The sequence below is a fragment of the Arachis hypogaea genome, chromosome 4, assembly GCF_003086295.3.
Source record: "Arachis hypogaea cultivar Tifrunner chromosome 4, arahy.Tifrunner.gnm2.J5K5, whole genome shotgun sequence".
Classification (NCBI taxonomy): Eukaryota; Viridiplantae; Streptophyta; class Magnoliopsida; order Fabales; family Fabaceae; genus Arachis; species Arachis hypogaea.
Genome location: NC_092039.1, coordinates 69,176,965 through 69,190,668, shown reverse-complemented (window position 1 = coordinate 69,190,668; position 13,704 = coordinate 69,176,965). Strand labels below are relative to the sequence as shown.

At 37.0% G+C, this 13,704-nt stretch overlaps 1 protein-coding gene and 1 non-coding gene across 3 annotated transcripts; one reads left to right on the top strand and one right to left on the bottom strand.

Annotated features, from left to right (window-relative positions):
- Positions 1–863: 863 nt before the first annotated feature.
- LOC112798675 (small nucleolar RNA R71) lies at positions 864–971 on the bottom strand. The gene has a single exon (XR_003200275.1). It is a non-coding gene; the product is annotated as a small nucleolar RNA R71 (small nucleolar RNA).
- A 10,157-nt stretch (positions 972–11,128) lies between these two features.
- On the top strand, positions 11,129–12,970 carry LOC112796816 (dof zinc finger protein DOF5.1). Of its 2 annotated transcripts, none has more exons than XM_025839442.3 (2): positions 11,129–11,429; positions 11,673–12,970. In XM_025839442.3, the coding sequence occupies exons 1-2, from the start codon at positions 11,373–11,375 to the stop codon at positions 12,678–12,680; spliced, it is 1,065 nt and encodes a 354-aa protein (XP_025695227.1). In that variant the 5' UTR covers positions 11,129–11,372; the 3' UTR covers positions 12,681–12,970. The 2 variants fall into 2 exon arrangements, with proteins under 2 accessions (XP_025695227.1, XP_025695228.1); XM_025839443.3 differs by having other exon boundaries at positions 11,133–11,499.
- Positions 12,971–13,704: the final 734 nt, after the last annotated feature.

The following is a 13,704-nucleotide window of genomic DNA, read 5'->3' as shown; positions in this document are numbered from 1 at the left end:
GTTTTCAGTCATATCTTTTTTATTTCTAATTTCAAAATCTTTTTCAAAAATCACTTTACTTCTTTCTCAATCATAGTTTTCAAAAATCATCAATCAATTTTCAAAATGTTTTCAAAATCTTTTTAATTTATTTTCGAAAATTTCTTCCCCTCTTCTCACATCCTTCTATTTATGGACTAACATGTACAATTCGAACTCTATCTTTCTAAGTTCGAATTCTTCTACCTCTTCCTTCTATTTTTCTTTTCCTCTGACACCTCAAGGAACCTCTATACTGTGACATAGAGGATTCCATATTTTCTTGTTCTCTTCTCTTTCATATGAGCAGGAGCAAGGACAAAGGCATTCTTGTTGAGGCTCACCCTGAACCTGAAAGGACCTTGAAGTGAAAGCTAAGAGAAGCTAAAGCACTACTCTTTGTAGAGGACCTAACAGAAATCTTCAAACAAGAAGAAGACATGGCAGCCAACAACAACAACAATGCCAACAATGCAAGGAAGGTGCTGGGTGACTTTACTGCACCTACTACCGACTTCTATGGGAGAAGCATCTCTATCCCTGCCATTGGAGCAAACAACTTTGAGCTTAAGCCTCAATTAGTTTCTCTAATGCAACAGAATTGCAAGTTCCATGGACTTCCATTGGAAGATCCTCATCAGTTTTTAGCTGAATTCTTGCAAATCTGTGACACTGTTAAGACCAATGGGGTTGACCCTGAGGTCTACAGACTTATGCTATTCCCTTTTGCTGTAAGAGACAGAGCTAGGATATGGTTGGACTCACAACCTAAAGAAAGCCTAAACTCTTGGGAAAAGCTAATCAATGCCTTCTTGGCAAAGTTCTTTCCACTTCAAAAATTGACTAAGCTTAGAGTGGAAGTCCAAACTTCAAACAGAAGGAAGGTGAATCCCTCTATGAAGCTTGGGAAAGATACAAACAATTGATCAGAAAGTGTCCTTCCGACATGTTTTCCGAATGGAGCATCATAGGTATCTTCTATGATGGTCTGTCTGAACTGTCCAAGATGTCATTAGACAGCTCTGCTGGAGGATCTCTTCATCTGAAGAAGACGCTTGCAGAAGCTCAAGAACTCACTGAAATGGTTGCAAATATCCAATTCATGTACACTTCTGAAAGGAATCCTGTGAACAATGGGACGAATCAGAAGAAAGGAGTTCTTGAGATTGATACTCTGAATGCCATATTGGCTCAGAACAAAATATTGACTCAGCAAGTCAATATGATTTCTCAAAGTATGTCTGGAATGCAAGCTGCACCAGGCAGTACTAAGGATGCTTCATCTGAAGAAGAAGCTTATGATCCTGAGAACCCTTCAATGGAAGAGGTGAATTACATGGGAGAACCCTATGGAAACACCTATAATCCTTCATGGAGAAATCATCCAAATCTCTCATGGAAGGATCAACAGAGACCTCAACAAGGTTTCAACAATAATAATGGTGGAAGAAACAGGTTTAGCAATGGCAAGCCTTTTCCATCATCTTCTCAGCAACAGACAGAGAATTCTAAGCAGAGCCACTCTGACTTAGCAACCATGGTCTCTGATCTAATCAAAACCACTCAAAGTTTCATGATTGAAACAAGGTCCTCCATTAGAAACTTGGAGGCACAAGTGGGTCAGCTGAGTAAGAAAGTTACTGAACTCCCTCCTAGTACTCTTCCAAGCAATACAGAAGGGAATCCAAAAGGAGAGTGCAAGGCCATCAACATGGCCGAATTTGGAGAGGAGGAAGAGGAAATGAGCGCCACTGAGTAAGACCTCAATGGACGTCCACTGGCCTCCAATGAGTTCCCTAATGAGGAACCATGGGAATCTGAGGCTCACACTGAGACCATAGAGATTCCATTGGATTTACTTCTGCCATTCATGAGCTCTGATGAGTATTTTTCCTCTGAAGAAGATGAAGATGTCACTGAAGAGCAAGTTGCTAAGTACCTTGGAGCAACCATGAAGCTAAATGACAAGTTATTTGGTAATGAGACTTGGGAGGATGAAACCCCTTTGCTCACCAAAGAACTGGCTGACTTGTCTAGGCAGAAATTACATCAAAAGAGACAGGACCCTGGAAAGCTCTCAATACCTTGTACAATAGGCACCATGACCTTCAAGAAGGCTCTGTGTGACCTAGGGTCAAGCATAAACATCATGCCTCTCTCTGTAATGGAGAAGCTAGGGATCTTTGAGGTGCAAGCTGCAAGAATCTCACTAGAGATGACAGACAATTCAAGAAAACAAGCTTATGGACTTGTAGAGGATGTTCTGGTAAAGATTGAAAACCATTACATCCCTGCTAATTTTATAGTCCTAGAGACTGGGAAGTGCATGGATGAATCCATCATCCTTGGCAGACCCTTCCTAGCCACAGCAAAGGTTGTGATTGATGTTGACAGAGGAGAATTGATCATTCAAGTGAATGAAGAATCCTTCGTGTTTAAAGCTCAAGGATATCCCTCTGTAACCATGGAGAGGAAGCATGAAGAGCTTCTCTCAAAACAAAGTCAAATAGAGCCCCCACAGTCAAACTCTAAGTTTGGTGTTGGGAGGCCACAACCAAATTCTAAGTTTGGTGTTGAACCCCCACATTCAAACTCTAAGTTTGGTGTTGGGAGGTTCCAACATTGCTCTGAGTATCTATGAGGCTCCATGAGAGCCCACTGTCAAGCTAATGACATTAAAGAAGCGCTTGTTGGAAGGCAACCCAATGTTATATTTATCTATGTTTCCTTTGTTATTTTATGTTTTTTGTAGGTTGATGATCATGGGAAGTCACAAAATCAATTGAAAAAGCAAAAACAGAATGAAAAACAGAAAGAAAAATAGCACACCCTAGAGGAAAACCTGCTGGCGTTTAAACGCCAGTAAGGGCAGCAAATGGGCGTTTAACGCCCAGTCTGGTACCATTCTGGGCGTTTAACGCCAGAAAGGGGCACCAGACTGGCGTTAAACGCCAGGAAGGGGCAAGAAGCTGGCATCAAACGCCAGAAATGGGCACCAGCCCCGCGTTTAACACCAGAATTGGCAGAAGGAGCATTTTTGCTCGCCACTTGGTGCAGGGATGAATTTTCCTTGACACCTCAGGATCTGTGGACCCCACAGGATCCCCACCTACCCCACCACTCTCTCTCTTCTTCACACATTCACCAATCACCTCAACACCTCTTCCCCAAAACCCCTCACCTATCAAATCTCACTATTCTCTTCACCACTCACATCCATCCTTCATAAAACCCCACCTACCTCACCATTCAAATTCAAACCACTTTCCCTCCCAAACCCACCCCTTGGCCGAACCACAAAGCCACCTCCATCTCCTCTATTTCTTCTTCCTCTACTCTTTTTTTTCTTCTTTTGCTCGAGGACGAGCAAACCTTCTAAGTTTGGTGTGGTAAAAGCATTGCTTTTTGTTTTTCCATAACCATTTATGGCATCTAAGGCCGGAGAAACCTCTAGAAAGAGGAAAGGGAAGGCAAAAGCTTCCACCTCCGAGTCATGGGAGATGGAGAGATTCATCTCAAGGGTGCATCAAGACCACTTCTATGAAGTTGTGGCCATGAAGAAGGTGATCTCCGAGGTCCCTTTCAAACTCAAAAAGAGTGAATATCCGGAGATCCGACATGAGATCCGAAGAAGAGGTTGGGAAGTTCTTACCAACCCCATTCAACAAGTCGGAATCTTAATGGTTCAAGAATTCTATGCCAATGCATGGATCACCAAGAACCATGATCAAAGTGTGAACCCGGACCCAAAGAATTGGCTTACAATGGTTTGGGGGAAATGCTTAGATTTTAGTCCAGAAAATGTAAGGTTGGCATTCAACTTGCCCATGATGTAAGGAGATGAACACCCCTACACTAGAAGGGTCAACTTTGATCAAAGGTTGGACCAAGTCCTCATAGACATTTTTGAAGAGGGCGCTCAATGGAAGAGAGATTCAAGAGGGAAGTCGGTTCAACTGAGAAGGCATGACCTCAAGCCCGTGGCTAGGGGATGGTTGGAGTTTATCCAACGCTCAATCATTCCCACTAGCAACCAGTCCAAAGTTACTATAGACCGGGCTATCATGATTCATAGCATCATGATTGGAGAGGAAGTAGAAGTTCATGAGGTTATATCCCAAGAACTTTATAAGGTGGCATACAAATCCTCTACCTTGGCAAGGTTAGCCTTCCCTCATCTCATTTGTCACCTCTGTAATTCAGTTGGAATTAACATAGAGGGAGACATCCTCATTGATGAGGACAAGCCCATCACTAAGAAGAGGATGGAGCAAACAAGAGATCCCACTCATGGACAAGAGATCCCACTTGTCATGAAATCCCTGAGATGCCTCAAGGGATGCACTTTCCTCCACAAAACTATTGGGAGCAAATCAACACCTCCCTAGGAGAATTGAGTTCCAACATGGCACAACTAAGGGTGGAGCACCAAGAACATTCCATTCTCCTCCATGAAATTAGAGAAGATCAAAGAATCATGAGAGAGGAGCAACAAAGACAAGGAAGAGACATTGAGGAGCTCAAGCACTCCATAAGATCTTCAAGAGGAAGAACAAGCCGCCATCACTAAGGTGGACCCGTTCTTTAATCTCCTTGTTCTTTATTTTCCTGTTTTTCGAAAATTATGCTTATGTTTATCTATGTTTGTGTCTCATGATCATTAGTGTCTTAGTGTCTATGCCTTAAAGTTATGAATGTCCTATGAATCCATCACCTTTCTTAAATGAAAAATGTCCTTAATTGAAAAAGAGAAGAATTGCATGAACTTTGAATTTTATAACAGATTAATTATTTTGATGTGGTGGCAATACTTTGACTTCTGAATGTATGCTTGAACAGTGCATATGTCTTTTGAATTTGTTGTTCATGAATGTGGGCTCTTGAAAGAATGATGAAAAAGGAGACATGTTACTGAGAATCTGAAAAATCATAAAAAAATGAAATAACACTATCTGTTTAAGAACAAAAAAAAGATAGTACATGCGAAAAAAAAACGAAAAAAAAAGAAAAAGAAATAATAAAGTTGTGATCCAAGGCAAAAAGAGTGTGCTTAAGAACCCTGGACACCTCTAATTAGGGACTCTAGCAAAGCTGAGTCACAATCTGAAAAGGTTCACCCGGTTATATGTCTGTGGCATGTATGTATCCGGTGGTAATACTGGAAGACAAAGTGCTTTGGGCCACGGCCAAGACTCATAAAGTAGCTATGTTCAAGAATCATCATACTTAACTAGGAGAATCAATAACACTATCTGGATTCTGAGTTCCTATAGATGCCCATCATTCTGAATTTCAAAGGATAAAGTGAGATGCCAAAACTGTTCAGAGGCAAAAAGCTAAAAGCCCCGCTCATCTAATTAATACTGATCTTCATAGATGTTTTTGGAATTTATTGCATATTCTCTTCTTTTTATCTTATTTGATCTTCAGTTGCTTGGGGACAAGCAACAATTTAAGTTTGGTGTTGTGATGAACGGATAATTTATACGCTTTTTGACATTGTTTTTAGTATGTTTTTAGTATGTTTTAGTTAGTTTTTATTATATTTTTATTAGTTTTTAGTTAAAATTCACTTTTCTGGACTTTACTATGAGTTTGTGTATTTTTCTGTGATTTCAGGTATTTTCTGGCTGAAATTGAGGGACCTGAGCAAAAATCTGATTCAGAGGCTGAAAAGGACTGCAGATGTTGTTGGATTCTGACCTCCCTGCACTCGAAGTGGATTTTTTAGAGCTACAGAAGCCCAATTGGCACGCTCTCAATTGAGTTGGAAAGTAGACATCTTGGGCTTTCCAGAAATGTATAATAGTTCATACTTTTCTCGAGATTTGATGGCCCAAACAGGCATTCTAAGTCAGCTCAAGAATTCTGGCGTAAAATGCCGGAATTGGCACAAGAATGGGAGTTAAACGCCCAAACTGGCACAAAAGCTGGCGTTTAACTCTAAAAAGAGCCTCTACACGAAAATGCTTCAATGCTCAGCCCAAGCACACATCAAGTGGGCCCGGAAGTGGATTTTTATGTCATTTACTCATCTTTGTAAACCCTAAGCTACTAGTTCTCTACAAATAGGACCTTTTGCTATTGTATTAGACAACTGGGTAGCTATCTTTGAGCAGTCTTATGCTATCTTAGATCATGGGGCTGGCCTCTTGGCCATGCCTAGACCTTGTTCTTATGTATTTTCAACGGTGGAGTTTCTACACACCATAGATTAAGGTGTGGAGCTCTACTGTACCTTGAGTATTAATGCAATTACTATTGTTCTTCTATTCAATTCAGCTTATTCTTGTTCTAAGATATCACTTGTTCCTCAACTTGATGAATGTGATGATCCGTGACACTCATCATCATTCTCACCTATGAACGTGTGCCTGACAACCACCTCCGTTCTACCTTAGATTGAGTGGATATCTCTTGGGTTCCTTAATCAGAATCTTCGTGGTATAAGCTAGAATTGATGGCGGCATTCAAGAGAATCCGGAAGGTCTAAACCTTGTCTGTGGTATTCTGAGTATGATTCAAGGATTGAATGACTGTGACAAGCTTCAAACTCGCGATTGTGGGACGTTAGTGACAGACGCAAAAGAATCACTGGATTCTATTCCGACATGATCGAGAACCGACAGCTGAATAGCCGTGCTGTGACAGAGCGCGTTGAACATTTTCACTAAGAGGACGGGATTGTAGCCATTGACAACGGTGATGCCCAACATACAGCTTGCCATGGAAAGCAGTAAGAAGGATTGGATGAAGACAGTAGGAAAGCAGAGAGACGGAAGGGACAAAGCATCTCCATACGCTTATCTGAAATTCTCACTAATGAATTGCATAAGTATCTCTATCTTTATTTTATGCTTTATTCATAAATCATTCATAACCATTTGAATCTGCCTGACTGAGATTTACAAGATGACCATAGCTTGCTTCATACCAACAATCTCCGTGGGATCGACCCTTACTCGTGTAAGATTTATTACTTGGACGACCCAGTGCACTTGCTGGTTAGTTGTGCGAAGTTGTGATAAAGAGTTGAGATTGCAATTGAGCATACCATGTTGATGGCGCCATTAATGATCACAATTTCGTGCACCAATCACACGGAGGTTAGGTTAGCAAAGACTGTAGGATACAGCAGTGTGATTAGTATTAGTTAGAAAACTCCTAAATTTAGATAACCATATTTATTGTTTGTGGTTTAAGTTATTTATTTTGCTAAGCTTGGATATCTGTTTGGTGTGAAGTTCTAGAATTTCCTTCGGCGTCCCGGAACCTTATATCTTATATATATTGGGAACTGTTATCATACTAATTCGGTTCTCATACCATATGTTGTTGTTTTTCAGATATAGGTCGTAACCCACCTCAGTGAGTTACGTGATGGTGGCAAAGCGGAGGATTTTCATCCCATTTTGGAGTCTTTTGATTACTTTTTGTTTTTAATACTCTCACTTTTGTATTTTGTTTTGAAATTGATTGTTTATATAAGTGATTCTTGTTGAAATTTTGGTGAAAATTTGATGAAAGTCAAGCTATGAACTTGTGTTCTTGTGGCTGCTTGAATACAAAATCCTAACCCTTAAATTGGGGTTGAATTTGTGTTGAAATCAAGTGAAAAATATAAGGTTTTCGTGGCTACAATTTTATTTTAAATTTTGGTAAAAATTGGTTACTGAAAAGACTGAAAAACAAGTAAAAACAGATAAAAAATTTAAAAAATTTACAAAAAACACGAAGAATACTTTAAAATTAAATCTTTTAAATAACGAATTGATAACTTTAATCAATATATTTTAATATTTTCTCCTTGTCACATACGAAGTGTCGAGATCTAAATTTTGTTATCACTCCAAGAAACATAAAAAGAAAATGAATATAAATTAAAACTTTAAAGAAACTTTAGTCAGGGTAAAGCTAGTTTTTTGTCTCTAATATTATTCAAAAAAATTTTAAAAATATTTTTAATATTATATAATTTGTTTCGGTTTTATTTCTAATATTTTTCATAAATTTTAAATTTAATTTTTTTCTTAGAAATTGATATGTCCAAATTACTTACGGCCGTGAGTGACGTATCAATTAAAACCTAGGCAAAGCAAAAGTCATTCATTTTTGGAAGAAGATCTGATATATTTTCAGCATAACACACATTTCATTTCCCAAATATTCTAACTTCTAACACATCAAATGCTCCTTTATTTTGGTATTAACCTCTATTATCCATTTAAAAAGGAAAAAAAATTAAAAATGAAAACAACAACAAACAAAGCTACTCCGGAAAAAGTCACAAAGGGGGGTCCTACCCTTAAATCTACCTAACTATATTACCACACCTACCATACATCATAGTTTGCAAGGTCTCTCATTTGGTGGCGCGTGAGATAAATATTTTTCATGCAGAAAAGTAAGAGGGGGGAAGGGAACAGACCTAATCAAGAAAAGTTTCACTCGGTCGGGACACTAAAGCACAGATTGAACACCTTTTCTTTTTTAATTTCAATTTATTATTATTATTATTATTTGTCTGAACTCTGAACCACATTATCTTTTATAATCAACTGACGTCCAAAAAACAAAATAACACAAAATTCTTTTAAGAAAAGATACTCTCTTAATATTCAACAACCAAGATGAAGAAAAATCATACTAGAAAGTCAATCACATAAATAAATAAGAATGGAATTTGGCTGTGTCTAAATTTAATTAACTCATTCACACAACTATTTTTTTATTTAAATACATTATTAAGTGTCGCATTTAGGATGAACGCGGATCGGATCGAATATAGTCAAAATCTCAATCCGATCGGTACTAAAATTATCGGTTCTAATATTCGCAGTTTTTAAGCTTGGATTTGATTCGATCTGCACATTTGTAGATCGGATCAAATCGGATATCAGATATATTCGTAAAACACAAAAATATTTTTAAAAATTTATTTTTATTAAAACTTATTAATAAAATTCTTATTTTCTACTCTTTTAAATATGTTTATTTTTAAAATAATATTAAACATATTTTTCTTAAATAATAAAACTAAAATAATACGATATATATGATAATTATTAGTTGAAATAAAACATAAGAAAAATATTTATTTATTTATTTATTTATTTTTGCAGATCTGCAGATATACGATACATAAATAGAATTCGCAATCTGATCTTATAAGTGTGCGGATTTGATAGCCTTGCGGATCAGATCTATATCCACAATTTTTGGATTAAATTCGGATAAATACCGCGGATATACAAATCGGATCTGATTTATGAACACCTCTAGTCGCATTTCACTCTTTGGCTAGCAAAGTTTGAATTGCGCTAAAAAAAAGTTACATGAGAGTCGTAAAAATAATTTTGAGGAGTGCTAGGGTCAGCACTTTTGTTAAATTCTGACCAGCACTACTTAATCATCAAAAAGAAATTGAATAATTCTACACCATTAGATACAATCTCACACCATTAAAAGCATCATTGATAACTAATTAATAGCTAAAAACCACAAAATTTGTTCGTCCCTAAACTTTCTCAATAGTTTTAGCAAACTCCAAAGTTACTCTAGAGTCTGGTCTCTCTTAAACATTGCTATATTCTCATTGAAAAGCAACATAGAACTGAAAGAAGATTTTCTAAATTCTACCAAAATAATTGAGTAATTACCCAAATTTATACTAAAGACCGCGATCAAATTTCCATGATGATTTCGGAGGATGCCAATACAAGAGGCCGATCGTGAGCTAATACCAGACTGTTTATTTTTATTCAAAGATATATACGATGAGCGACAGTAAACAATGTAAATAACAGAAAATTCAACCACTTCTACGTTACTATTACTCAAACATTCTATCAAAAAGTGATATTCTTGGCCCGGCTCAAGTTTCGACAAAAGCACGAATCCGGATTACAACCCAAATTCTCAAAATCCGATAATTATCCTTGTATCAAATATTGAAATAGACTGTAGCAAAGATATTTTATAATATAATCCTAATTTTAAGTTTTTAAAGACTATGGACGAGACAATTAGTAATTTGGCGTTGAATGTTCGAGTGTTATGTGAAAATAATTCTTAAGTACCTTTATCGTGCAGTCCGTAACTGTAATAGTTATCGCATCTGTATATTTGTCATAATACGCTGATATTTTTTATACTTAATTATTTGATCTTAATATAACCGCATCAAACCAATTTAGGTCGATCAAGTGGTCAGCTCGTTCGTCCACTTAAATAAGTATCGAGAGTTCAAATTTCGCATTAGTCCTTGACTTGTGAGGTTGAAAATACCGTGTACAACCAAAAAAATATAACCGCATCAAAATTAAAAAGGATTGTAGTGAATATATATAACACACTCAAATTCCATGTTTACAATACAAAAGATTCACACAATGGTCACGTGGACATCATAAAAGCGACAATAATACCGGAAATAATCACGACAGCCACACGACCACTAGCAACTGCAATTCAACTTACTAAAAATGATTATTGTCAATTTTATTTATCTAAACTTTTACTTATTAAGAAAAATCATAATTGAAGTTAGTGTTGGCCCTTCTGCACTAAATTCCTAGCATGTATATTTAGGCCCGTATCTATACATAGTATATTAGAAATATTATATATGCATGATTAGTATACACTTTTTATATATGCTTTACTTTTGGAAATAAAAATAGGATAAAAATAAAAAAAAATTATTTTATATCATAAAAAAGTATGTAATAGAGATGTATATAAAAACTTATGTAAATATTATTTGTCATGTTATATTCTACTATGTATATTATTATTATACATACTAGTATACCTCTCTATTTCTTTCCCTATTGTAACATTGACACATTGGACACACAGTCACACACAAACACTTTGCTTTATCTCATGCAAAAGAGAAGGGGGAGAGAGAGAGGCACTAATAATATAATAAACAATAGCTTTTTATAAGCACACTACTTACAGAGCATCAAAAATAAAGCTTATGGGTTAAGAAACATACATCGCCTTCTCAAAACCCTAGAAAGCAATAAAACAAAAAGAGTGCAATAGGGGTGGCAGATGGAAATGGACAAAGAAACTATAATTATATATATAAATACTCAAAAGCACTCTCCTTTAATTTTTGCTTCTCATTCAGCTCCTAACCCTTCAATTCAATTCCCTCTCTTCTTTTCTTTTCTTTTCTTTTCTTGTCACTCTCTTTTTCACATCTCTATGATCACCTCAACCACACACTCACAAACCTCTCTCTCTCTCTCTAACTTATTGATGTGATATTCTTCATTCCCACTATTCTCTCCCAAAAACACTTCAAAACTTTACAAAAGAAAAAGCTCCAAACAAGAAGAACAATGGTTTATACTTCCATCCCAGCATATATTGATCCAGTCAATTGGCATCAGCAACAGGTAAATAAAAAAAAGGGCTTCTTCAACATGGTTTGATTTCTTCTATAAAATTTCTTTGTTGCTCCAAAAGGTAAAAATAAACCACCAAAGGAAAAAGTTAAATATATTCTTGTCACTTTTGTTTATACCCTAACTCTTGAGTCTTGAATATACTTAGATTTGTGATTTCTTTGCTTCCTCCACATCTTTTTGTGTCAATTAATTTTTTGTTTTTTTTTTTTTGTTTTATCATATCGATTTCAGCAACCAAATCATCAACAAAACAACACAGGTGGCACAAGCTCTCAACTTCTTCATCCTCCACCACCACCTCTTCCGCCATCGACTCAACAACATGGAGCCAGTACTAGCTCCATCAGACCTGGGTCGATGGCGGACAGGGCAAGGATGGCTAACATACCCATGCAAGAGCCAGCACAAAAGTGTCCAAGATGTGAATCTACCAACACAAAGTTTTGCTACTTCAACAACTACAGCCTCTCTCAGCCCCGGCACTTCTGCAAGACCTGCCGGAGGTACTGGACCCGAGGCGGCGCTTTGAGAAATGTTCCGGTCGGCGGCGGCTGCCGGAGGAACAAGAGGACTAAAGGAACAACCACCAGCAACAACGGCTCCAAGTCACCACCACCGAGCTCTGATCGCGGAGGTCCCACCGTCTCTGGTGGCAGCTTTGCCTCTGAAATCGCAGGCCTAAGCCCTCCGGTGCCCTCGTCGCTGAGATTCATGGCTCCATTAATGCATCATCAGCAACTTGGAGATCACTTTTCAGGAGTTGGTGGCGGTGATTTAGGCCTAAACTACGCCGCAATTTCTGGTCCAATGGGAGGAATGGGTGACTTAAATTTTCACATAGGAAGTGCTTTGCGCAGTGATGTCACCGGTGGCGGCAATGGAGGCAGTTCTCTTCTATCAGCTGCAGGTTTGGAACAATGGAGGGTTCCACAAACACAACAATTTTCTTTCTTGACAGGTTTCGAAGCTTCATCACATGGCCTATACCAATTTGAAAATAGTACTAGTGAGGGTTCTGGATACGGCGGAGGCAGCAGTGGTGGTGGCGGTGCTATTCGGCCGAATAAGGTGTCGACTTTTGCCTCAGTAGTGAAGATGGAAGAAAGTAATAATAATTTGCCAAGGCAGTTTTTGGGGATGAATAATAATTCATCAAGTAATAGTGAGCATTTTGTTCCTGCTTCTTGGACACACCTTTCTGGTTTTACTTCTTCCAATACTACCAATAATCCTCCATAGGATTATTTATGGTTTAATTAATTGATTTCTGTTTCTTTCTTCTTTTTGTTTTCTTCAAATTAAACTGACTTTTGCTACCCAGACAAATTAAAGTCTCACTTAACTCAGATGTGTATGTTATATAAGCTCGAGATGAAGAGCTTTATTTGAGTATGAGTATGTGTGGACGAGTGCTGTTTCCTTTGAGGTTAACTAAAAAACCCTAGGGATGTTTTAATTAGTTATTTAATTTCTTATTAACTTTGGTTTATTTTCCTCTTTAAATTAATATTTATATGTTGTTATTTCTACCTTTTTTTTTGTTTATTTTAATGCTATCTCTAATAGACTATAGTTATATAAACTCACCAATATGTAGCATACTACATATCAAGTCATCCGCGTATCAAAACGTCATATATATTTTTCGTATAAAATATTTTATATATAGCATATCATGTACTGTATATTGCACATTTATTTTTATACCAGAACGTATTGTGTTTTATGTCACTATATAAGAGACTAATTTAGTTAGTTTAATTTGTACGAGAAGGCTAGAGTGAAATTATGAAATAAGAATATATATGTCGTAATAGGTCGAATGATTTAGTCCTTTCGCATTTTATTTGATTGGGTTGTGTTAATTTGACTCTCATTCCACGCTCTTTTCTGGTCAGTGATGTATGGAAATTGGAAACTTTTCTTTTTCTTCCAACGGTGAGGATTGCAGAATTCAATTTTTGGGCTTTCAATTTCATGCAATGATGATTTGGAGGATAATATGCTGCAATCATAACCATATAACAATATTAACATATAGCAGATCTGATTCTTAATAATTGATTTCAGTGCACATTTTTCTTTCACCTTTTCAACATGTTTTGGCGGAACACACATCATAATAAACATTCTTGAATTATCATTCGCTACTTTATTTCAAATTGAGCTCTTACTTTTGCTGTTCTCTCGGAGATTTTGTAATTTCATCGTGACAGCGAGTAAAGCAATTTTGGTCAAGTTAATATTTAAGAGAGGTTGTCTT